This window comes from Leptonotus elevatus, chromosome 16, assembly GCF_054856555.1.
Source record: "Leptonotus elevatus isolate MCC_2025b chromosome 16, RoL_Lele_1.0, whole genome shotgun sequence".
Classification (NCBI taxonomy): domain Eukaryota; kingdom Metazoa; phylum Chordata; class Actinopteri; order Syngnathiformes; family Syngnathidae; genus Leptonotus; species Leptonotus elevatus.
The window spans coordinates 4,203,435-4,230,278 of NC_141254.1; the positions used below are offsets into that span (position 1 = coordinate 4,203,435).

Genomic DNA, 26,844 nt, shown 5'->3' on the forward strand with positions numbered 1-26,844 from the left:
AAGTATTGCAGTATCTGATCCCGAGCCAACTTCACTTAATCTGGCCTAGCTTTCTCAAGTTGGCTCACCTAAAATGTGGAGGTTCAATTCTGTGCTTTTGGTAGAGGAATGTTATAAACAATTTATACAATCTCAGATTTCTTTATTTATGGATATTAATGATACACCGGATGTTACTAGGGGCACTCTTTGGGAGGCATTTAAAGCCTATATCAGGGGCCAGCTCATCTCATTCGTCTCTAATAGGAAAAAAGAGGAATATTCCACTATTTCTGGTCTTCCCAGGAAAATTAAAAAGGTTGACGAACAGTACGATGCTAATCCCAATCCCACCCTTTATAAACGACGTGTCACTTTACAGATAGACTTTGATCTGGCTTCTACCACAAAGGTCAGAACTTGAATCTGGCAATAAAGCAGGGAAGCCTTAGTTCAGGCCAGGGTTGAGGCATCTGCTAGAGTAATCCCAAAGATAAAGTCTGCTTCAGGGGTAACCAATCCGTAACTAATCCGAGTGGTATACACCAAACCTTTCCAGAGTTTTATGCTTCTCTTTATACTTCAGATGCTCCTCCCTTTCCCAATATCACACTTAACAAAATTGACTTTCCCCAGGTAGATAATGCTACTTCAGGACCTTTAGTTGCCCCTATTACTCTTGTAGAGGTTCAGGAGGCAATTGGCTCACTCCAAAGTAGAAAGTCCCCTGGCCCAGATGGTTTTACTGCTGACTTTTATAAGGCCTATTCATCTTTGCTTTGTCCCATCCTGAGAGACATGTATAATGAAGCCTTTGCCTGTGGCCGTCTCCCTGATACACTGTCGGAGGCCACTTTTTCTTTGCTTCTTAAGAATGACAAAAATCCTTTGAATTGTGGCAGTTATAGGCCCATCTCCCTTTTGTATGTTGATTTTAAAATTCTTTCAAAGATTCTTGCCTCTCGTCTGCAACGTTTCTTACCTCTTATCATTGGACGAGATCAGACTGGTTTTATGCCAGGTCGACATTCCTCATCCAATACCAGACGCCTTGTTAACATCATCACCTCTAAAAGTTCCTTAGTGCCGGAGGTTGTAGGATCACTTGATGCGGAGAAAGCCTTCGACAGGGTTGAATGGGGCTTTCTACACAAAGTATTGGCCAAATTTTGGCTTGGCAGAGCTTTCGTAGATTGGGTGAAGCTTCTTTATTGTTTGCCGAAGGTTTCGGCTCGGACAAACGACATGTCATCTCCCCATTTCCTGTTACATTGTGGCACTAGGCAAGGCTTCCCTCTTTCCCCGTTGCTATTCATTTTGGTGATAGAACCCTTAGCCCTTTGGCTATACTCAGAGGCTAACTTTAAAGGCATTACGCGGGCAGGTACAGTTCATAAGGTTTCTTTATATGCAGCATTCTTCTCTGTCTCGGACCCGATTGCCTCTTTTCCTATGATTTTTAATTTCTTAAATGAATATGGCAGTGTTTCTGGTTATAATATTAATTATCAAAAGAGTGAATTGATGCCTATTAACAGCTCTGCCAAGGAGGTTTCCCCTTCCATATCACCATTTAAATGGTCGGTTGGCGGCTTCCGATATTTGGGTATACAGATTTCTCTTTCGGATATATATCGCAACAATTTCAGTTCTTTGATCAGCAAGACAGAGGGGGACTTTGACTGCTGGTCGGCAATGCTACTTTCACTCGTAGGTCGGATAAATTTGGTCAAGATGGTGATTCTTCCAAAGTTTTTGTACCTATTTCAACACCTTCCTGTTTTCCCTAATAAGTTCTTTTTCGAGAAGTTGCACAGGCTGATTTCAACATTCTTATGGGCTGGTAAACCAAGCAGACTTCGTAAGTCGGTCTTGCAGTCTCCTAAGGACAAAGGTGGTTTTGCCTTACCAGTTTTTAGATATTATTATTGGCAGCTAATATACGGAAGCTTTTGTTTTGGTTGTGCGAAGAGCCGGACATGCTGCCAGGATGGGTAGATCTGGAAAGGAGAATTGTCACCATTTTGGTTGCGTTCACTTTTGTGTTCGCAACTCCCACTTCCCCTCTCACGTGTAGTTGGCTGTCCTGTAGTGTTACCTTCTTTAAAGTTTTGGAATCAGTATAGAAAGCAGGTTGGGCTCTCTGGCAGATCTTTTCAGACTTCGGTTTACAGAAACAGTTTTTTTGAACCATCGAGAACCGATCCAGTGTTCCGGGTCTGGTATGACAAGGGGATAAGGTCAGTTAATGATCTGTATGTAGACAATATGTTTTGTTTATTTGAACAGCTTTCCAACAAATTTAGACGGAAGCAAAGCCGACTTCGTTCCTCAAACAAATCTCGTACACACAGAAGCATTTCAAGACTTGCGTGTGTCCAAAAGAAGACGCTGAGGACGTTTATGGGCTGTAATGTATATGCCAAGTCTGGAGTGGTGCTGTAGCGCAGCCACAGGGAGGTAACGGAAAGCTACAGAACAAACATGGCTGAAAAAGACGAACACAGGAAAAATGGCAATGGCGGGTAATTCAAGTACAACACCGCTTGTTGAATGTGGGAATAAAGAAGCAAAATATTTTGCTGCAAAAGCATAAGCAAGCTAAGGCGGCTGCGCAAAACAACGCGAGAATTGGCGCACACGTCATCAATCTACGACAATGTGTCGTCATCGAGCTGCGACCTTTACATCATCACTGGAGGAGTATCCTGCATATGGTGTCCAGACGGACGCATACGGGGCGCGTGTTGAAATCTTTCCACTCTGGAGCCCGGTTTCAAAAGTGATCGGTTTTAAGCTCCGAAACCACGCCATCGTGTAGACAAACGGCCTAAACGGTAAGAAACTTGTGAGGATACATTGAAACTGGCTTTCGTGTGGTTGGGGCCTTAGTCACCCAGGGCATCACTTCTCCCGTTTTTTCCAGGCTAGGGACTTTGTGAAAAAACATTTTAGACATTTATTTTTGATACACTGAGTAGTTCATATAGAAATGTTATTCCTCCTAACTCCCTATCCGTGATTTTTGTTTATTTTGATAATCGTGTGCGTGTGTGTGTGTGCGTGTGTGTGTGATTAGTTGGCCTTGAGTAGGGATGAGGGTGGAAAGATAAAAATACGGCTGTACCCTTTAAAATGTTGGGTTGTGTTTGAAAAATATTCAATTAAAACAATTTGGAAAAAATACTGTGACACCGCCTCCCAGTTGTCACGTAATGAAAAACGAACATTTCCATGAATTTATTTTAAAAACTAACACCCGGACAAGATGGAAAAAGGTAAGTGGACATCTCTGGGCACATTAGTAGTAGGTGACTTTAGGCCTTTTTGTTGTTGCTATGACCTTTTTCCTGCCACTCATCTATTTGGCTTTCACTAAAGAGCTCAATGGAGAATATAATAGTTTTCTGGTTATTACTGTTATCATAATGATGCGAGCATACGTTAAATAAAACCACTGGGCAAAAGTTCTCCCAGAACTTTTCAATTTAGTGCTGTGACCTTGTGGTCTTATATGCTCACTAATCATTTTTTAACTTCATCCTCGCAGGAATTTGAACAAAGTAAGGTAAGCAGAAAGCCTACTCAAAAAAAAGTTTATTTCTAAATTACTTTTTTCTTTGCATCATCAGGGCCGCTTTCCAAATGTAATATGTCGAGACACTCAATAACCAGTTTTTGACTGGTTTGTCATATCAGCTTCTCAAAAACACAAGAAAAAAAATTGATACAACACAATATTATTACATTTGCAGCGTAGATCCATACCTCGTTCAAAAAAATAATAATTCCAATAAAAAAAAAATTATGTGAGGAGTCTAGTGATGTGAGGAAGTAAAATGTAGTCCTTATGTGATAAGTAACTCGGGAGACCACTAGGTACACTTAGCATAAAAGTTTACGTCAAGTCATTGTTGTTGTTGTGTTGAGTGTTGTATATTATTCAACCGAGTCACAACTCACAATATGTTTAATTAAAACGTTGCATTCCAGAACAGACAGAATGTGATTATCAGTGCACAGATTCAACAAAGCTTCTTAATATGTTTCAAATACCGGTAGTAGTTCTGTAACTTTGATTGAATCTAAAATATATTCAAAGGCTACATTTGCATAAAAATGTGTATGCCTTAAATGATTGATATTCTAAATAAACGCAATATTAAGATTAGCATTTGGATGCTGTTATTCTGCATAATTGTGTACAAAACATCATTTTGACCTGCATTTTGTCATTACAAGCATTCTCAGTGGTAAAACATCCTCCATCCATTGGCCATCGCACTGTAACATCTTCTTCCATAAATTTGCTTCTTCTGTCGTTGAATCCATCCAAACCACATCCATTCCATAGCTTTTCCCTGCACAGATAAGTAGAGGCGTAGTTTGCCATTTGGCAAGGCAGGCAATTGCTTGGGGCTCCTTAGCCAGCAGGTGCCCGCAAAGTGACAACAGATTTGACACAAATCCTTCACATTAGCAGTGCAGCAATAACAATTGACCGTTTCAAATTTCCCGAGTCAGGTGGTCAGACTTTTCTTTACAAACAAAACAAGGCTGATTATTTTTTATTTTATTTTTTGTAAATGATCATGAATAGTAGTAAAGCTTTTATTTAAAAACAAAAACAAAACACAAACATGTATAGTAAGGTGTTTCTCTGTTTGTTTTTTTGTTTTGTTTTTTAAATAATAAACGACCATGCACAATAGGTGTGTCCAAATGCACAAGGCTGGGTCCTCTGAAGACCGAATTTGTCGATTGCTTGACGTCACTCCCGGCGCGACTCGACAGCATGCACGGACTTACAAATGAATGGACTGTTGGTCAATGCAGCAACATTGATAAGCCATGGTTGCTTAAAAACAAAACAAAAAACGCCTTACTATAAATGTTCATCTTTTTAAAAATGCTTTAACAATGCATCCTTTACATGGTCGTTTAAAATTTTTTTGGGAAAAGAACAATAACAATGGTGGCGTCATATGGAGCAAACTTGTCATTACAGTCAGGGTTCTGTTTAAGTTGGTTCAACAATTCTCTTTTTAGGTTGTAGGTCTAGAACTTGTTTACTTACCAGCTGAGTAGAAGCACTTATGGCTAAAGCCACACTGTAGCAGGTTTGCTACTTTTCTGGTCCTGGATTTGACATCAGTGGAAAAGGCTAAAAAGTATTCTCACCATTTTACGGGATCCATGCACATTAATTCCCTTTGCTGATGGATTGACCATCTCAGCTAAGCTTTCTAAATTTCTCAACATTTCCAGTTCAATACATCTCCAAATTTTCCATGAAATACACCTTATGAACTTACTTTGAAACATGTGTGGAGGTTAAAATTCATTCAAACCCATACTTTGTCCTTCACTCCCAAAAACGGAATTTATATGTTTTTTTGTTTTTATTATGCTAGAGCATACAGAAGGCGTTGATGCAGCTTCTGACATGAAGAAGTCGCGCAATGGTAGTTATTCCAAAAAAATGGCCATCAGGTGGCAGCAGTGTATAAGAGATCAACCATGTTGCAACAAGCTCTTATTGCCACTGTTTTCAACAGGTTTATGAATAATGATGAAACTTAGCTATATTTTAATGCTAATTACTGCAAAACGGCTGGCGGTACTCGGTGGGCGTGTCCTTAACGTCAATTAACGTTTTTGGCCGGTGAAAGAGTTCAACATATTTTAAGCATAGACAAAGGAAAATGTGTAAAGATTTAATGTTGGCTGCACACGCACCTGTTCCGAGTCCAAGTCTGAGGCCTCCAATGTAGTTGTGGTTTCGTCGGTCGTGATCCCACACGCTAATCTCAACACAGGCTTCTTTAAGATCGTCTTGTTGGAAACCATCATACACCATCGTGTGATTAAACATAGGGTTGGCGGTCCCCTTCACTACCCGGGTCTTCTGCTGGCTTTTGCCACTCGAATCAGGAAGTACAGTGCTGTAGGAGGAAATGCAGGTCATTTAAGAAACACACAAAATTAGTCTCAAGAACATCAAACCATTAACTCATTCATTCCCCCAAATGTTTAATTTTTTTTTTTTAAATAACTTGTCCTTTCCTCCCAAAAGCGACTTTACACGTATTATGTGTTTTTGACATGAAAAGTGGCTTACAGCAATGTTAATTATTACAAAAAACGGCCAGCAGGTGGCAGCAGAGTATAGAGTGTATTCAGTCCTTTAGTCCACTTGTTTGATCCGGACCAAAAGCAGACTTTTTTTTTTTTTTTCGAAATAGAAGAAAACATGAAATTCCAACGTGTTGCATTAGTGCTCTGCATATTTGTGCGGTTATTAGATGCAAGATATTTGCGAGCGTCAAGAGTAGCTCATTCAACAGAGGTTCCGCGACAATTTGGAACGCGTCGTCGATTGCGTGCAGTAACCGGAGAAGCAGTTGCGCTCTGCGTGTCCTACCCCCACCACAACATGCTGACAGCAGCGTGGCTAAACAGAATACGGATGAATATGAATGAATTTAGCAAAATATTCAGTACCAGGCAATATTTGCCCCTGCAATGCTTGGCTACGGTGGCTTGTTAAGACCAAAAAGGCGCATATGTCCTACAGTTGGAGCGGATCAGCCGTGGTTTGTATTCAGGCTGTGAAGCGAACCGTTTGGAAGCGGACCGAGACTGCCTCAAAAAGTGGGTCTCGGTCCGCTTGTTTGGTCCGCACCAGGATTCGTTTGTGTGTATTCAGACCTGCACAAAAGGTCCGGATCAGCGTGGGAAATGAACTCGGGTCTGTTTAAAGCGGACCAAACAGGTCTATACACCCTAAGAGATTAGCCAGGGCCATGTTGCAACAAGCTCTTTTTGACAGTGTTCTCAACAGGTTTGTGAATAATGATGAAACTTAGCTTTATTCTAATGCTAATTGCTGCAAAACGGAAACAGATTCTAACATACTTTTTTCCCCGATGAAACTACTTTTGGTAGGTTCCATGTTTTTATAGCAATATAATACAATACTCTGTGGGCCTTGCAAAATCAGTCAAAATCCAGTAAAAGAGCCGGGAGCGAAGGGGGTTGCTTTAGTGAACATGGCTGGGAGTGAATGAGTTAAATTCAAATAAGGAAATAATTAACTTCCATTAGACCCCAACAGTTTACAATAACCCACCATTTCACAAATGGATCAATTGTAAGTCCTCTGGCTGAAGGGAGATTCTTGCAGTCTTTCACCCAAATTTGCACCTCGCCAGTTCTCATACCTAGGGATGCATTTAAATATAAATCTCTCAATAAACTAAACAGAAGGGGTGCAATTTCTGCAGAAATTGTGTGGGAATGCTGAAAAGCTGAATGCTAAGATTTAAATAATGCATTAAAATCTTAGCAAATCTTGCTTAAATTATTTCAGTGAAATTATAATCCATTTCCTGATACGATAGTCAGTTGGTATGTATACATGCATATCACCTAGCATAATGGCAACGGATATATTTGCGGTACAGTTGGAGGTGGGATTCGAACCAGCGATCTCCTGTTTACTGGACAATGCACTTTATTAACTCAATGTCAGTCCAATTAAAAATGAATGGGCAAAAGTTGATATTTAACGTCAAATTGTGCGACAATTGTAAGTAATGTGGAATCAGACTATATACCCTGGGAAGCGTGAATTTTTGAAGCAATTCGAAATTTGAATGGTGTAAATCGGATGTAATATGTAGGAGTTTTTGCACATCAAAAAAGTCAATGTCTGTCCCAATGAAAATGATGGGAAAAAAGTTGATATTAAACGTTAAATTATGCAAAAACTGTAAGTAATGTGGAATCAGACGATATTTTCCCAAGATGGCGTGAATTTTGGAAACAAGTTGAAATTTGAACGGTATAAATCGGAAGTATTATGTAGGAGTTATCGCACGGCAAAAAAGTGTAGAGAATAAGATTTCTTTTCAGCATTCCCACAATGACGCTGATGATAAATTTGACAGGAAATTAAGACATTTCTTACCATGAGATGCTTGAGGTAGGAACCTCAAGGCTACTCTCATCAGTCCTCTGCTGTCTGGCAAACTTAAAGGAGAGAGTGTTGATGTTTGTCCTGACACCTGAAATATCAATTCAGGACAATCTCTATTCAGACCACTTACATGATGCACAGGGGATTCTTGCAGGTATGAGAAATACATTTACCCTTGCTTTTAATGCATATTCAATTATTTGAGTGTTGCTTAAGTCCCATTGTGACATATCCAGATCCACTTCACCCAAAGACATGTTCCGCCGAAAGGTGTCATTGTGCCATACTGAGATGTAAAGAGTCTGCGTTTTCAAAACCTCCAATTTTATATTAAACTATTGAACAGGAACATAAAAAATGATTACACAAATGTGAAATGAAACTGGTAAGAGAAAAAAAAAAAAGTAATACTCACCTTGAGGATTTCATTGAAGTTCGGGTTTACAGTGCGTTTTTTAACACTTGTTTTTCTCTTTCCAAGCATTGTTTTATCAGGGAGAAGATAGCACTTCACGTATCTACAAAAAAAAATATATATAAAAAAAATACACCAGGGTATTCCATCAATGCAGCTAAAGAAAGCGAGGCTCATGCAAAAAAGCGAGGCTGGAGTGAACACCATCTGCGAATAAAGCGCCAAATCGTTCCACTAACCCCTTCCAGCCGCGTCTAATCAAGGCTAACGTAAGACAGACAAAAAAGGCAATACTGCTGCTATCAATAAGACGAGGGAAATCTCATTGGCAACAAAAAAAAAAGAATAGCCGACAGACTAAATGCATAAGTTACAATTGTTTCATGTTAGATGTGTATTTCACATTAATAGTGTTATTAATCATCAATTTAATGTAAAGCACTTCGAATTGACCTACATATTCATTTTTAACTGTTACATCTCAACAGTAGCCAAAAGCGATCATGGCAGCAAGTCGGCAAGTAGCCTATAACAATATATATATAAAATAAGACTAAATAGGTGTCGAGCTGTAAATATGTTGCCAACCAATGGAGCCCCCATAAAAAAGACTGAGGCCACTATCACAGGTGGGGGACCTCCGCCTGCTACATTCACATCAGCAAAAGATCTGGCGCTGAGCAGCAATCTAGGATGGGTACTGCAGACGTTGCACCGATCCGCCTGTCGATCTCCCGCTCCAACCTACCCAAGATATTTTAACTCCTCCACTTGGGGCAGGATCTTATCCCCGACCCGGAGAGGGCACTCCGCCCTTTTCCGACTAAGGACCATGGTCTCGGATTTGGAGGTGCTGATTTTCATCCCAACCGCTTCACACTCGGCTGTGAACCGCTCCACCGAGAGTTGGAGATCACGGCTTGAGGAAGCCAACAGCACCACATCATCCGCAAAAAGCAGAGATGCAATGTTGAGGCCACCAAACCGGGCCCCCTCAACGCCTCGGCTGCACCTAGAAATTCTGTCCATAAAAGTTATGAACAGAATCGGAGACAAAGGGCAGCCTTGGCGGAGTCCAACCCTCACTGGGAACGAATCCGATTTACTGCCGGCAATGCGGACCAAACTCTGACATCGGTCGTATAGGGACCGAACAGTCCGTATCAGGGGGCTTGGTACCCCGTACTCCCGAAGCACCCCCCGATAGGACTCCCCAAGGGACACGGTCAAATGCCTTCTCCAAGTCCACAAAGCACATGTGGACTGGTTGAGCAAACTCCCAGGCACTCTCGAGGATCCTGCCGAGGGTGTAGAGCTGGTCCACTGTTCAATGGCCGGGACGAAAACCACACTGCTCCTCCTGAATCTTGAGATTTGACTTCCCGACGGATCCTCCTCTCCAGCACCCCTGAATAGACCTTACCAGGGAGGCTGAGGAATGTGATCCCTCTATAGTTGGAACACACCCTGCGGTCTCCCTTCTTAAAAAGGGGGACCACTATTCCGGGTCTGCCAATCCAGAGGCACTCACAGATGTCCACGCGACAGCCCCACAACATCCAGAGCCCTTAGGAACTCAGCCCACCCCCGGGGCCATGCCACCGAGGAGCTTTCCAACCACCTCAGTGACTTTGACCCCAGAGATAGGGGAGCCCACCTCAGAGTCCCCAGACCCTACTTTCTCAAAGGAAGACGTGTCGGTGGAATTTGAGGAGGTCTTTGAAGTATTCTCCCCACCAATTCACGACGTCTCGAGTCAAGGTCAGCAGCACCCCATCTCCACTATACACAGTGTTAATGGCGCACTGCTTTCCTCTCCTGAAACGCCGGATGGTGGACCAGAATTTCTTCGAAGCCGTCCGGAATTCGTTTTCCATGGCCTCACAGAACTCCTCCCATGTCCGAGTTTTTGCCTCAGCGACCGCTGAAGCTGCATTCCGCTTGGTCAGCCGGTACTGTCAGCAGCCTCCGGAGTCCCACAGGCCAAAAAGGCCCAATATAGGACTCCTTCTTCAGCTTGACGGCATCCCTTACCGCTGGAGTCCAGTCCAGAACATGGTCCAGTCTGACTCAATGTCCCCCGCCTCCCTCGAGATAAGGGAAAAGTTCTGCCGGAGGTGGGTGTTGAAACTCTTTCTTTCTGGGATTCTGCCAGACGTTCCCAGCAGACCCTCACAGTACGTTTGGGTCTGCCAGGTCGGACCAGCATCTTACCCCGCCATCGGAGCCAACACACTACCAGGTGGTGATCAGTTGGCAGCTCCAGCCCTCTCTTCACCCGAGTGTCCAACAGATGCAGTCGCATCAACTACAAAGTTGATCATCGAACTGTGACCTAGGGTGTCCTGGTGCCTAGTGCACATATGGAGACCCTTGTGTTTGAACATAGTGTTCGTTATGGTCAGTCCCGGGAGAACACAGAACTCCAATAACAAAACACCGCTCGGGTTCCTCCCAATCACGCCCCTCCAGGTCTCACGCTCTGCAGCACACCCTCCAAGGACTCCAGAAAGGGTGGGTACTCTGAGCTGCTGTTTGGTGCATAAGCACAAACAACAGTCAGGACCCGTCCCCCCACCCGAAGGCGGAGGAAGGCTACTCTCTCATTCACCGGGGTAAACCCTAACGTACAGGCGCCTAGCCGGTGGGCAATAAGTATGCCCACACCTGCTCTGCGCCTCTCATCGTGGGCAACTCCAGAGTGGACGAGAGTCTAGCCCTTCTCGAGAGGATTGGTAACAGAACCCAAGCTGTGTGTGGAGGCGAGTCCGACTATAGCTAGTCGGAACTTCTCAGCCTCGCACACCAGCTCGGGCTCCTTCCCTGCCAGAGAGGTGACATTCCATGTCCCCAGAGCTAGCTTCAGTAGCCGGGGGTCGGCCCGTCAAGGCCCCCGTCTTTGGCTGCCACCCAGCTCACTGCGCACATGACCCCTTTGGCCCCTCCCACAGGTGGTGAGCCAATGGGAAGGGGGATCCACGTTACCTTTCCGGGCTGTGCCCGGCCGGGCCCCATGGGTATAGGCCCGGCCACCAGACGCTCGCCTTTGAGCCCCACCTCCAGGCCTTGCTCCAGAGGGGGGCCCCGGTGACCCGCATCCGTGCAAGGTAAACCACGATCCAAAATTTACATTCATCATAGGGGTCTTTTGAGCCATGCTTTGTCTGGTCCCTCACTTAGGACCTGTTAGCCATGGATGACCCTACCAGGAGCATGAAACCCCAGACAACATAGCTCCTAGGCTTATTGGGACACGCAAACCCCTCCACCACAATAAGGTGATGACTCACGGAGGAGAAAAAAACTACATTAGACTAGACTAAAACCCTCATTAATAAACAATAACTGGGACTAAATCAATATGCATTTTCATCAACTAATGAAGACAAGACAAAAATGTACTTCACTTAATAAAAACTGGACTACAATTCATAGACATTTTAGTTCATGAACAAAGACAGACGAAATTATATGATTTTGTAAAATCCTTTCTCTGCTAATCTGTCACTGTGATATTGTCATGTGACACAAAGGGACACCCCACCCCCCCCTTTTCAAATCTGCAGCTAGCGAGTGTAATATGCACAAACACATGGGACAGACAGGAGGTGGATTTACATTGAGAAGTTAAAATTAAAAGGAAAGTAAATTGTAGTAAAAACGTAACATTAATCCAACGACTATGACGTTCCCCACAATAATGTTAATCCGACCGCTAACTAATGCTGGCTAATTTACTAGCTTGCAGCATAGAGACCTACAAGGTTATTTTAGTTTAGGAAAACTAACGAAAAAACAAAAACTAAAATTTAAAAAACAATTTCGTTAACGAAATAAAATTAAAACAAAAATGCTTTGTAAAAAAACGAAAACTAGATTTTATGTTTACAAAACTAACTAAAACTATAATTATAGTGAAAATGTCCTTTATTTTAGTCTTTAGTAATGAGCCTTTGGGGATGATTTGAAAGATGTTTGAAAGTGTGTCACACAGAAGTGATGTCATCTAGCAGGAGCCAATAGCAAAGCACCTTCAGATGACATCGCTCCTAGGCGGCAAATTCGCCTGCTTTTTCATTTAACTCAGTCAAAATGCCACGCCAGGAAGGAATTTGTTATTTTTTTATTTTACCATGGTGTTTATTAAATATTGCGCACAAGTAATACACATTTAAAAAAGAAACGAGGACTAAAAGAAACTAGAAACTGAAACTAACTAAAACTAAGCATTATTCTAAACTAAACGAACCACCCTGAAAACTAATTAAAACTAACTAAACTAAGATGAAAATTCCAAAACTATAATAACCTTGGAGCTATAGTAGCTACTTGTTGATATACTGTAATTGTGTGTCAAGTTGTTTTTCACCAAAATGTTGTTCAACATTACCTGCTGGAAAAAAAATATATACAGGGGTAAAATGATTGTCCTGACTAAAACTAAACTAAAACGTTGACAGTTTTTGTTGACTAAAACTAGAAGAATAAAATTATTATTATTTCTTGGACTAAAATTAAGACTAATAATGCTAAATTTAGAATCGACTAAAAGTTGACTAAATAAAAACAGGATGAGGTTGACTAAGTATGATAAAAACTAACAAGCGTGATTGAAATTGGACTAAAAATAAAAATAAAATGAACACGGCACCCTATCTCTAAGGGTGAGTCAGTATCTTGCTCAAGGACACTTCTACATAGCCACATCGGTGGAGGATCGAACCCACAACCGCTGGGTTGGGAGACAACCACACTACCATTGAGCCATGCAGCCCTCACTACTAATGCCCTCACTACTAATGCCCGTATTTAATGCTTTTAATGCCATCTCAGGCCTTAATTTGAACAAAATCCATTTAATGTCATTTAATGTTTTTTTATGACCCACAGAAACCCTGTTAAACGTCCTCATTTATTTAAGTAGTAATGACAATCAGATAGTGTATTCAAAAGCTATGGGTGCTACAGTGACTAGGAAGTACTTCGGAAGACCCGCCCCTTCTAAAGGTTCCAAATCCAGGTCCAGAAAGTAAAAATCCGGCCACAGTTTGGCTTTAGCCTCAAGTGCTAGTTAGCTAGATAGCTCCCATGGTGCTCGTTTACCTGCTAGGGAGCTAGCTAGCACTAGGAGCTAAAGCCAAACTGTGGCAGGGGTTTTCCTTTCCCCTTTCCGTAGCATACACCCCTATTACAGTGTAAAAAAAGGCAGCCGACCATCCCTCCATCCACCCACCTAACCTTCGGTGTCAGAGGATATGTGGGATCAGTAATCAAGGAACATACTCTATACTCCCCATCTCCCTGTTTGACCTGTTGACACCATCTAGATTCATTTGGATTTCTGAACTTACGGATCACAGCGGTGCCTTTTCGTGTCGGCCGCAGCAAGGTCCCTGCAGAGTACTACAAAGATTTGAAGTTCTTCACACGTTTGAATGTAGTTCACAGCATATTGGATGCTTCCTTGGGCTTCAACCGCACTACAATCAACAGAGCTTGTGGTGCTGTCACTGACCTACTCAAGAAAAAATAAGAAGAACATCAAGTCCAAGATTTCCAATATTATAACACTCATAGAAAACAACACTTCTCTTGATTAAAGCATTACCTTATGATTTCTTATCAAGGCTCGAAATGGCTTTATTATTATTATTATTTTTGTAGTTTTGCTAACCATTGAAATCCTTTGGTACGACCGCGTATTAGGGCCACGTATAAATATATTTTTTTCAGATTTGCGAGAAAAAAACTCTTACGACAAATATAAGTAGCATAGCTATTGTCTAATGTGAGGATTTGTTGAGGGTTAATGGGACACCGTTTATAAAATGAAAAAGCAGGACGTAAATTTATACATTTACTCGTCGTACAAGGCAGCTAGAGCGACAACACTTCCTGATCCCCTATCAGCTGACTAAACACTAACCAATCAGAAGCGAGCATACTTAAGTAAATGCAACTTAGGTAAATGCAAGTGAATGACGGAGAGCAGCAGATTCGACACATCAACTTAACGACGTACAAAAAATAAATAAATGTATGAATGTGTAAATAATATAAAATAAAATATACATTTTAAGAAATTAACTTAAATGCTTGATCCTTAGAGTGTGGACCTTCGCAAAGCGAGGCGTCTTTGTCGCTGGCCGTACCCAACACTTCAAACATCTTATGGTTAATCTCTGCTAAAGCAATTACTATCTCCTTATTTGAAAACCCGACCAAAAAGTTTTGGCACAAACATCCGAGTAGTACGCTACGTGTATTTCTCGTAAGTTTCTGAGTTTTTTTCTCGCAAATTTGCTACTTTATAAAGTGCCAAGTTTGCTAGTTTTTTCTTGGAATATCTCACTAGCTCTGTGTTTTGCCAGATAAAGGCCGGCCCATTCACAGTTTGGTTGAGGCGCAAAATGCTAAATTTGCCTTGCAAAGTGTGATGCAAAATCGCTTATTTCGAACCTTGCAAGGATGCACTTAATGGTGGACATATACTGTGATAGAAACGCATGGACATACAGATGACAAGGAGGCCAAACTAATGTTTGACATGGAGCTTCCCGTATTTCTTCTGCTGCCAAATGAAGTCTCAAAAGGGCTGTCATTATCCACCTAACAGTGTTAAAAATAACAGAATAGAAATACAAAGTTACTAAATGAGAAATCTTCAAATATAAACAAATATATTCAACAATTTCAAAATAGCAATACATTTTTTATAGAGGTGTCAAAATTAATGCGTTAATTTTGAGTTAAGTTTGAGTTCCTTTAATGCCACAATTTTTTTTAACATGCGATTAATGCAGCAGACTCATCCACGTAAAAATGTTGCTGTAATAAATTTAATAATAATGCATATATTTGTGGAGACTGGGGTCAAGTGAAGAATTTCACAAGTTACTTCATGTTAAAGATTAGACACATCTTAATATAAAAAGAAAAATGCACTGATATGTCATCAATGACTTTTTTCCCCATTGCTCTCTCTCTTTTTTTGTGAGTGCGTGAATATGTGCGTGTGTGTGCGTGTGCGTGTGTGTGTGTGTGTGTGTGTGTGTGTGTGTGTGTGTGTGTGTGTGTGTGTGTGTGTGTGTGCATATGTGCGCGTGTGAGTTTGTGCTCATTAATTAACCTTGAAAGCTATTAAAAATCCCATACCCTTCACCTAAACCGAAGACTTCAGAATCCTGCTAGAGTGGTGAAGTTGTCAGGAGACCCGAGGAAGGATCAAAGAAAAGAAAGAAAAGTGAAATCCAGCACCGACCAGACACCACCAACTACACACAAGGTTACCAACCAGAATCTTTCACCAACCCCAGAAACATTTAAATTCCAACAAATTAGGGAGACCTCAAGAGACCAAAGGAAAGACTGAAGAAAGGAAGGAAGGATAGATGAAGCCTATCAATGACTTACAAATGCAATTATGCCTTCTAATGGCAGAAAAATTACCTCAACACAAATCATTATCACACTTGTTTTTTTTACTGTACAGTACATTTTTAATTTTAACTCAACATTATGAATTATTATGAAATTACTCTATCGATGACTAAAAGATGCAGCCACATATATTATTTTCCGCTTTTATGTTAACAAGATTATGAAAACTTAGAAAAAAATATTTTATATAAAATTTGCGATTAATCGTGAGTTAACTATTGAAGTCATGCGATTAATTCTGTTTATGTTTAGTAGGACTACGAGCGTTAAAATGGATGTTTGCATTATTCACATTGTGACAATTCCTCTGCAGTGATTTACCTCATCCGACTGAAGGTCAGGAACTGACACAGTGGTTTGGATTCGCTTGGTTGTTATTAGATTTGGTTTGATTGAAGACCCTGATGGTGGAAGAGACAACACTGGGAGGATATGCTTTAAAATAGCTACTGTAACACTACCTGTTCACCAAAACAATTACAATGCTTGATAAATTGTGGAGTTAATGTTACATAGAAGTAATGTGCAATATGTAAAGAAAAACGGTCGCTTACCATTTGTTTGTGATCTGTTTGTGTCCTCTAGACTCTTGGTCGATGATTTGTATCTTGTCGATAATGGTTTTAAATAAAATGGGATTGAGTGAGCAGAACCTGTCACAAACAAAACAACAGCACATTTCTTGTTTGCTACATGATTAATTAATCTTCTGTTACGATAAACGATATGCCTCCAAAACATGCTGTCATGTCTCGTTTGAGAAAGTACCAGAAACAAACAATTTTCATCTGCATTTTGAAAAGAATGACACATTATTTTATATCGGTGTTTTCGCATCCATTTAAGGCCCCGTCCACACAAAAGCCCGTGTCAATGTATCCGCACAAGTTTCTTACCGTTTGGGCAGTTCGTACACACGGCGGCACTGTTTTGGAGCTTGAAACCGATCACTTTTGGAACCGGGCTCCAGAGTGAAGGATTTCAAAACACCCCGTACATTCCAATGTGGACAACATATGCGGGATACTCCTCCAGTGATGACGTAGTGGTCGCAGCCCGATGACGATGCATTGTCGTAGTTTGACGTATGCTCCAATTGTCGCGTGACTGCGTGCGAACCGCCAATCTGTCAACAACAATGGCGGATAGCCGTGTCGTAGTCATTTTGCGCAATCTCCTTTGTTTATGCTTTTACAGCTAAATATTTTGCGTGATGTTGTTGCACTTGAATCACCCGCCATTGTCACTTCTCCTGTGGTCAACTCACTGATCTGTATACATTACTGGATAGCCGCTAGCCCATACACACCCGTGAAAGCCGTTGAAGCTACAGGGCAGCCATTTTACTCTTCCCATCTCGCAAGCAGATTACTGTATAAACTACTTTGAAGACCCCCCTTTTGAATTATCGCTCAGTTCCTTAGAACTTCATCTTTTGTTGAATTACAGTTATAATTCTTTAATTAAAAAAATACAAGTTTCCTCCTGTATCATTAAGCATATAATTTATACATATATTTAAGGCAAGTTGTAAAATGTCTGAAGTCCTCTTGTTTAACAAATTTAAAACATCATAAATCATGCTGTTTCTACTAAGTACTGTCTCAAATGTTCTCCAATCTCGATACTGTAAATGTATAGGATCATATGCAGAGAAACGTTTCTTGGGAGGAGTAATATGGCGACCTCGTGGCTTCAAAAGTCTTGGCCTATCAGCTATCCAGTCATATATTCAGATCAGTGGTTTGTCTTCTTCGCTGATTCTTCTTCCACACTATCCGTTAACTCCCTGTGGCTGTGCTACAGCGCCACTCCAGACTTGGCATATACCGTACATTACAGCCGTTAAACGTCCTCAGCGTCTTCTTTCAGACACTCGCATGTCTTGAAACGTTTCTGTCTGTACAAGATTTGTTTGAGGAACGAAGCCGAATTTGTTTCCATGTGAACAGGGCCTAAATAGGGGTCACCAACTCCGGTCCTTGGGTGCAGCTACCCAGCTTGTCTTAGATGTTTCCCTCTCCCAACACACCAGATTCATATTATCAGCTCATTAGCAAGCTCAACCGAAGCCTGAAAACGATCCTGATCATTTAAATCAGGTGTATTGGGGGAGGAAAATATCCAAAACATGCCGGTTAGGTGCCCTCGTGTTAGGCCAGAGTTGGTGACCCCTGATTTAAAATGTATAAAGTGAGATTAAAAAAAATAATAATAAAAAAAAACTCACTTCCTGATCCTGTCCAGGTCAGAGACCTGACCATGGTTGATGTTTGTTGGCTGCTTTTTTCATCTTTACTTTGAATATTGCCTTTTTCATCTTTACTTTGAATATTCCCCAATCTTGAGTGAATTTGATCCTCCTTTGTGTTATCCTGGTATTCCACATCACTCACATGAGACCCTTGAGCAGCGTCATCAAATTGAAAAGGTGGCACATGGGCTTTCTCAGATGGCCCAAGATAGTGTTGATAATCTTGAGGGATGGCAGATCTGGCAAGACATGGTACATCTTCCAAATTATCTGAACTATTGAAAGGCATTTCGCCTCTTGGAGCCTTACACGCATACTTTGCCAGTTGTAAAAGAGAACAGGTGATTTCTGGAGGTTTAGTATCTGTCTGTTGTGTTTCATGTGAAGGACTTTTGCTTTGTCTTGGCATTGGCCTTATAGATTTGTTTTCATCAACTTTGGTTTGTGTGTTAATATCGATTGGAAATGTCTTAAAGGGAGAGGTTATATTTGAACTTGAGGATTCTCTGGGTAGGACTTTTGGGTGGCAAGTTTTAGTTGGACTCCGCGTGATTTCATATCCTTGGAGTTTTGATTTTGGAGCTTGGTAATTATGGTCACTGTTGTTCCTTTCTTGAGGTTCAGGATTATCTCCTTGATGAGTTGATTGTAAATCATTACTATCGTCACCAAAACATTTTAGTTGTGATCTGTCCGTCTCTGGGGACAAGAAATCCATACAATCGGGCTTAGAAAAACTCACCATGACTGTTTGAGGATTTTTGGCCTCTTCTTCAGAGGTTTCTGTAGTATTTAAAGATTTTGTCAGAACAGTCTCAATGGAAATAATTATATCTCCTTCATCTTCATTCAAGTCGTCACAGAGCTGCTTAAATCCACCAAGATTGGATGGCCTGTCCTCCAAAGGCTTGACTGTACACTCATCGCAAAAAGTCTGTGACTGTGGAAAATCATTTACATCTTCACTGATGAGCATGATATCTGTTCTGTATGTTCCATCTCCCATGAATAAATCTCCCCTGAAGTCAGATTCACTCTTTAAGGAAGAAAGTTCTTCCTGAACACTGGTAGCACTTTTTGTATTCATTAATTGTCTGTGTTGTAAGAGATCATTTTTATTACTTTCCACATCATAGCATGTCTGAACATTCTGATGACTGTATGGAACATCAACGCCGATCTTTGTGAGGTCTTCATTTACACACTGTTTCATAAAGGCATAATTTTTTCTCTCCACTGACTCAACATGTTTTTCCTCCAAAGTGTCTTGGTGAATGCCTGAAGAATCACCTCGGCCCATTTTGTCTTTTTGCTTTGTTTCTGTTGTAAGTTGTACAGTTGTACACTCTTGCATCTTAGAAATGTCAGATTGTTCTTTGACAGCTGAAACTTGGTTCACATTACAATGCGTGCTCTCGATTTGGACAGTCAAGGTGTTTACAGTGTTGTTTAATTGCGTGGTCACCATCAGATCTTGCTTTGGACATTGTCTTTCATCTGTTTTCTCGACATCATTTCCAATGAGCAGCACCTGTTGAGGCTTGGATGAAAAATCAAGAGATGATCTAGATAACTTTTTTTCTAAATTAAACTTGACAAAAGTAACAGGACTGAGTTGAAGAACATTCTGTTCATGTGGCCAGTCTGCGGCCACAGAATGACGATCCTCTTCAAAGACTAAGTCTTGCTTGGGTGAAGATGAAAGCGTAGACACTACAAAGCTTCGGACATCATGTTCTTCATTCTGACAAAGATCTGTAAAAACGACCACAACCCGCTTGATCAATGTATCACCATCTTTGCCAAACACAACACACATTTTCTACATATGTTCTTCAACCAAATATGAATTGTTGCGAATGAAATTGGAACTTCTAAAATATATATGAACTGGAAAGTAGGAAAATAGGCATGTTGGCACCAATGGTGGCAAAGGTGGATATACTTTTTTTATCAAATCAAGCATGTACTGTGCAGCATATTAGGAAAAAGGAGATTGTCAGTGATAATCAGAGGTGGCAAATCCAGGTCCAGAAAGTAAAAACCCTGCCACAGTTTGGCTTTAGCCTCAGGTGCTAGCTAGCTAGCTAGCTCTCTCTTCGATGGCCCTAATCCTCTTCCGTAAAGTTGCTCATTCCTAGTGTAGGTCCTAGATCTACTTGGCCTACGCTTGATCTAAGACTACAATAGCAAAATAAATGTGAAAGATTCCATAATAGTTGGGAATCTAACTCTCAACCTCTGGGTTGGGAGATAACCACTCTACCACTGAGCCATGCCAATATTCCGTCAAAGATATATTGCACATAGAGGAGGGAAAACGTATTTACTAAATACTTTGATCAAGGGTGTCAATCTCATTTTTGTCTTGGGTCATATTCTTGGTACGGCTTCCCTCAGATTGCCATTGACTGTGAACCTGTTTAAATGTTAAATCACCTGATCATAGCATTACAAATACACAACAAATTCAAGGTTATTTATTATATAGGATGATTTGAGAATTTTAAGTTGCTATGGAATTTGCTTTAATTTCCATCTGTTTTGAACAGGTGGGGCTATTTATTACCTTCCCTTATTGCCTTGTTATTCATAATCTGTGACAGAAAAGCAGTGTAGTAAATTCCATTTTCAAGCAGCTTCAAATCATGCGGTGTGGATTAAGGCAATGGAATGCATGTCTTTAGGGATTACCCTTTGTTAGCCTGGCATTTGAACTCTTTTTTTTTCTTTTTTTTAATTACTTTTGACAACCCAAGACATCTTGAACTAACTTTCTACTTTCATAATAAATGAAGTGAACATTTCTGGCTGCACTGTACATGATACAGGATTGAAATAAGGTCAACACATTACTGTGAAACAACCATTCTTATTTTTCAACAAATAGTCAAAACCATTTAAACCCACTACAACCACACTCACTAACATCAGACTTCTTTTTTTTTTTTTTTTTTTTTTTTTTACAAATATCTGTTTGAAGAATATACAAACTTACCATGTTGTGATATTTTGCTTGATCCCTCAAATTCTTTTTCCTCACAAGTGTCAGGAGTGTTGAGTTCACTGTTGAATGGATTTTTTCTTTGCTTAAATCAAAGAGTAAATATTTAGGTTGGGTTAACATGTGACCATTCATATTTTTGAGTATTTTCAATCGTGCACCTACCTTTGAGGGTGACCATAATGACGATTTTCCTTGTTGCATTCCAAGGGAGTTCGACCTTTGAAACCGAGACAAAAGAGGAAATGAAACACCAGCGTATATATAAACCAATATTTTAAAGGTGCATTGAAATGAGGTTGAAAAAATAATGGATAAATGGTATTTGCTTTTATGAAATAGGGAAAACTGTCAACACCTGACCTTTTTATTACGGACTGATTTCAAAGTATTGTACATCATTGCACTCTCCAGCAATCACACAATTAATTTACTTGACTGGCCAAACATGTGATGGGAGGCAGCGCAGATCATAAGTTATTTCACGGGTCATCAACATAGCCCCAATGACCACTTGAGTAGCCTGCGGGCCTGTTCTAAAAATAGCTCAACAGTGATAGGGCAGGCTTTCCAAGTAAGGGGCGGTCATTAATCACGCGTTAAAAAAAATTGTGCCATGAACAAAAATTCTAATTAACTAAAAATTAACGCACTAATTTTCACACACCTAAATAATAATAAGAATAATAACATGTAATATATATATAATTTTACTGAAACGTCATAGCTACGATATTAATGACAACGCGTGGTAAAATCCGTATTGCGCCATCTTTCACAGGTCAAACTTTTTTCAAATTCAAATTCTTTTTTTGCTCCACTAGCTAGTATGAAGGGATTACACTAATAAAGAAATGACACAACGTTCCATGATAACAGCCACGAGTACTGTGCGTGCACCAAAATCCCTGCATCACAGATAGGCCAAGCAATGTAGCGTGATCACCTGCAGCCAAGGATGGCCAAGCGTTCATCGTATCGTGTGTGTCTTGCCCTCCGCCAGACACCTGAGACTTGACTCACCGAACCCCTGAGATTCGATAAAAGAACCACTGATATAAGTAAAGGTATCCCCCAAATTCTCTAAGATGGCATCTATCAGATGGTAGGGCTGGACGATTATGGGAAAAATTATAATCATGTGTGTTGGTATGACCAACAAACAAACAAAAAGTCCTTGGATATATTTGTATCCTTGAATTTTAAGGAAAATAAAATTCTGTGAATCTGCTAAATTAAAAAAAGTTTAAATAAAATAAGTAAAATAAAAATACTGTATGCTAAAACAGTAATGCAAAACAAATACTGGGTGTTCCTGCACATTTTGGCCTCTTAGGGGCAGTGTGGTGCCGTGCAGCCATGGTGTACACACAATGAGAACAGAAAAAAGGTGTGATTGAATTCTATTAACGTTTTTCTCGAATTGGGAAGAATTTGTGCAATCAATTTGTGTTATCCTGCCTGTGGGTATGCGTTTCCACTGCATTTGTGTGTGAATATTTATTTGAAGGACTATTACTCCCGAAGTAGATGCTAACTTTCTATTAGCATTTGAATGGGATCCTCTATTCACATGCGTTAGCATTAGCGCTAGGCTCGCGATGTGTTAAAAACGAAGCGTGTTTTGTATTTAAATACACACTATATGTAATTCTCCTTATCGTGTGTTTAGTTTTATAATGAACTCTAACTGGGTTGTCATTAAACAGCTTAAAGTACGCTTAGAGGGAAGGCAGAATCACACTGATCACACTGCTCCAGGCTTGCTACAGGATGGTGCATTCAGGGCCCTTTCACAACGTAGGGAATTTCTGCATGCTGCACATTAATCGTTTTTCTTTCGATCATTACGTTTTAATGATCAAGAGAAGCCAAATTTGAAATTGTGATAAAATTTGAGTTAATTGTCCAGCCCTGTCAGATGGCCGTTGCTCGTGATAACTGATAAAGTTTTAAGATACATGTAATAACCAACAAACGTATGCACTTGGCTGTCCTGTGAGCTGGCAGTTGCACATGCCTGCTTTCCATGTTGCTTGACCCATTAACCTACGACTGAAGTGCTATTTGTATTAATTAATTAATTAATTTATTTATTTATTTATGTGCATTAACAGTTTAATTCTTACCTTTCATGGCCAGGATGCCCATGGGGCTCCCAATTGATACCAGCAGGGAGGGATGGGACAAGCACTTGATTGGTCACTGCAGCAGAGGAGGATTTTAAACGAAGTGATTGTATTATCCACCATTTATCAACACCGCTACATACTGAGTATTGGGTAATGACAGTTAAGGTATTCGGTTCCCTTTATACATTTAACAATACAATACATTTAATTAGTCTGTTCATATATGTGTGTTTGTGTTTGTTGTCTTTATTTATTTTTTAAATAAGCCATGACGTGTGTAAAATAGTAACATCCAAGTAAATTCTTGCAAAGCATAAATATAACCTTATAATGGGCAGAAGAGAAGGTTGACATGGATATTGTTTACTGACAAAAACATTTTGTTAGCCATGTTGATATGTATAAATTACGACGGCGTAAAGCCACGTATAAATTTATTTATTTTTTTCGAGGACAAGGGCAATATTCCGAGAAAAAAACTCACAAATTTGCTACTTTATAAACTCGCAACTTTGCGACTTTATAAAGTAGCAAATTTGCGAGTTTATGAAGTAGTAAATTTGCGACTTTATAAAGTGACAGATTTGTGAGAAAAAAACTCAGAAACTTATGAGAAATACACGTAGCGTACTACTTCAATGTTTGTGCCAATACTTTTCAGTCATGTTTTTTTTTTAAACAAGGAGATAGTAATTGCTTTAGCAGAGATTAACCATATCATGTTAAGCATTCGCTCTTTGAAACGTTGGGTACGGGCAGCGACAAAGATGCCTCGCTTTTGCGAAGGTCCACATCAAGCATTTAAGTTAATAAAAAAAATATATATATATTTACTTGTACATTTATGTTTCCATAATTATTATTTACACATTCATACATTTTGGTATTTTTTTTGTACAAGTAGTTAAGTTGATGTGTCGAATCTGCTGCTCTCTGTCTTTCACTCATTTACCTAAAGTATGCTAGCTTGTGATTGGTTAGTGTTAGTCAGCTGATAGGGGATCAGGAAGTTTAAATTAAGAATTAATCAGTCCCCATCATGCCTTTTCATTTTAAAAACAGTGTCTCATTAACCACCAACGAATCCTCACGATTAGACTATTGACCTTTTGCACGTGACGTCACAGCCCCCATGGGAACGCCCCCTCCAGGACGCTGGACGGCAAAAGAGCCACTTGCCCGCATTGTAACCATTGAATCTCGTACAGCGTAAAGTTCTTTATCTAATCTATTATCTTATAAAATGGTCATATCTTGCTGTGCTGTCGGTTGTACAGACAGACAAAGGAGTAAACCAGCAATCCTTCCGCCGTCCGTCATAGGGCAGTCACGTGATTACATGGTCAATGATCAATAGCTATGCTACGTGTATTTCTAGTTTTTTTTGTGTGACTTTATAAAGTGGCACATTTGCTAGTTTTTTCTCTAAACATTGCCCCTGCCCTCTAAAAAAAGATATTTGTATACGTCATAATCAATAGGTTACAGATGAATGGTATAAAATAAATAGCAAAATGAGTTTCAGCCAATTGTGAACTCACAATTGCTGAGAGGTTTACTTGTGTGCCTAATTGAAGCTCTGATAAAGTCAGACCCATGGATGCGATCCTGATGGCGAAGCTGCTTGGTCTCATAAAACCATTCTCCAGTCAGATACCTGAGGTGGCTCCTGTCAGTCAGTGTCTTCTTTAAGTTTCTGTATGCAAATACAAAAACACAGAGACACAGAAAGAAAATCCATATTAATTATTGTATAAATTAATATAATAACTCCTAAATAACTATATTGATGGAGTTAGATGAACTCACTGAACACGCTGCTCCTCGGCTTTCTTCAACTCAGCATCTCTTTTCAACACGGCCAGGATGGTCTCCTTTTCTTCCTCTGACAGGAAACTCAGATCAATCATGTTGACTGCCGTTCACTGTGTTCCCACGTGAAACTTTTTTTTCTGGGAGTGATGTGCTGCATTGGAATTTCATTTACATTTAATTGGGAGAGTATGCATACTTTCTAGACCAGTTGGAATCATTTTAAATAATAATAATAATAATAATAATTCTAGAAACATAAATGTACAAGTAAATATATATATATTAACAAATTAACTTAAATCGTACTTATTTCTGACCCGTACAGATAAAACATTGGTAATACAATACCTGCTTATGCATACAGATTACTTCCATGTTCAAAAAGGAGTAGGATATATTTATTTTGTTTTGTTATTACTACCCTATATCAACAGTATTTAGGAATATTTATATCTATACACATAAGGAAATAAAGTAATATACACAACATTCCAATTTGCAACATCCTTGTGTCACATGACCACATTTAACTACTAATATGTAGATATCCATATTTTAATTGTAAATGTATCACTGACCTATCTATTTAATAGTTCCTACACTCATTTTACTAAACAATACACATTAAACCCTTAATGTCCTAAAACGATGAACAATTCATATATTTTTGCAATTGGAAATATCATAACCTCTTCTTAACTATTACATAGTCCTTCTCAAATAGTGGGATGGGCCCCCTGGGGGGATGCCGTTCTACTCCTGAAATGAAATTATTAATACATATAGCATAATTAGTATTTGGATAAATGTTTCGTGTTTTCAGTAAAAAACGAAGAAATTAGTTAAACTAGTACCTACCTCTTTTGTTGTTAACTCAATACCCAATATTTCTTGTGTCGCAGAACTAAATTAAACAAAAATCAAGAGAGAAATAATTGTATCTGGTGTTACTTTAAAAAGGCAAGTTTGAAAGACAAGATTGTTTTCTTTGTTGAAGTTGCGGGGACATCACCCCTTAATGTCCACTTTCTTTCAGAAAACTATTATTAAACAGTACATACTATTTATTTTCAGGAAAAAAATAAACAAAAACAAAACACCAGTAAATCTAAAATTTCAAACACAGACAAATTCATGTTGGTTGAATAAAAATATGTAACAATAATGATAATTTGACTCTGCATATTTCATTAAAATCGTCTTTCTAACCCATAAAACCTGACAACACGATTGATTATTAGTTCTAAGGAATAGGTCAAATTTTTCTAAAGTATTTCATATTCATTTCTTTATGAATTAATGTTGAATTTAAGATTATTTTCTCTAAGATAAAATTTAAAACATGCAGGAGTAAAAGGGAAGCCAGTTTGAGTTTACAATTGGAAGGTTTTTGGAAAGTAAAGATTTTACAGCTTGTCAAGTTTTGCTTGCTCTATTACAAGAATCGCTCAGACAAAAGCAACTAAATTGGAATTGGAAATAAAGACAAAAAATGTCATTTTATCGCTCACACTCACGCGCACGCAACACACACACACACACACACACAATTTAATAAACGTGTGTCTCAAAAAGCCATCATACCTTCGTCTGTTGCTGCTTCCTGAGTAAATCCTACTTTTCAAAAGAATCCAGAGGGGCTAACGTTGGGAGGGGCTTAAAGCACATTAAGAAGGGAGCAGACCACTACCCATAAGGATGGATCGGTGACTGTTGTTCAAACCTGCTCTGATGAGTTCTTATTTAGAAGATGCAAGTTAATATTGTAGCACAAGACAAAAATTGGAGAGGTGGCCCAGACAACAAATTCAACAGTCAAACAGT

At 39.7% G+C, this 26,844-nt stretch overlaps 1 protein-coding gene across 8 annotated transcripts; it reads right to left on the minus strand.

Annotated features, from left to right (window-relative positions):
- Positions 1-3,703: 3,703 nt before the first annotated feature.
- sytl2a (synaptotagmin-like 2a) lies at positions 3,704-26,632 on the minus strand. Of its 8 annotated transcripts, none has more exons than XM_086057957.1 (18): positions 26,605-26,632; positions 25,015-25,171; positions 24,765-24,901; positions 23,203-23,278; positions 22,020-22,103; positions 21,239-21,293; positions 21,068-21,158; positions 18,046-19,824; positions 16,370-16,468; positions 16,137-16,216; positions 14,892-14,984; positions 13,727-13,890; positions 8,376-8,478; positions 8,134-8,295; positions 7,952-8,048; positions 7,112-7,202; positions 5,719-5,924; positions 3,704-4,340 (listed from the first exon to the last, which is right to left on the minus strand). In XM_086057957.1, the coding sequence occupies exons 2-18, from the start codon at positions 25,113-25,115 to the stop codon at positions 4,192-4,194; spliced, it is 3,567 nt and encodes a 1,188-aa protein (XP_085914083.1). In that variant the 5' UTR covers positions 25,116-25,171; positions 26,605-26,632; the 3' UTR covers positions 3,704-4,191. The 8 variants fall into 8 exon arrangements, with proteins under 8 accessions (XP_085914083.1, XP_085914082.1, XP_085914085.1 ...); XM_086057956.1 differs by having other exon boundaries at positions 24,747-24,901; XM_086057959.1 differs by lacking the exon at positions 22,020-22,103.
- Positions 26,633-26,844: the final 212 nt, after the last annotated feature.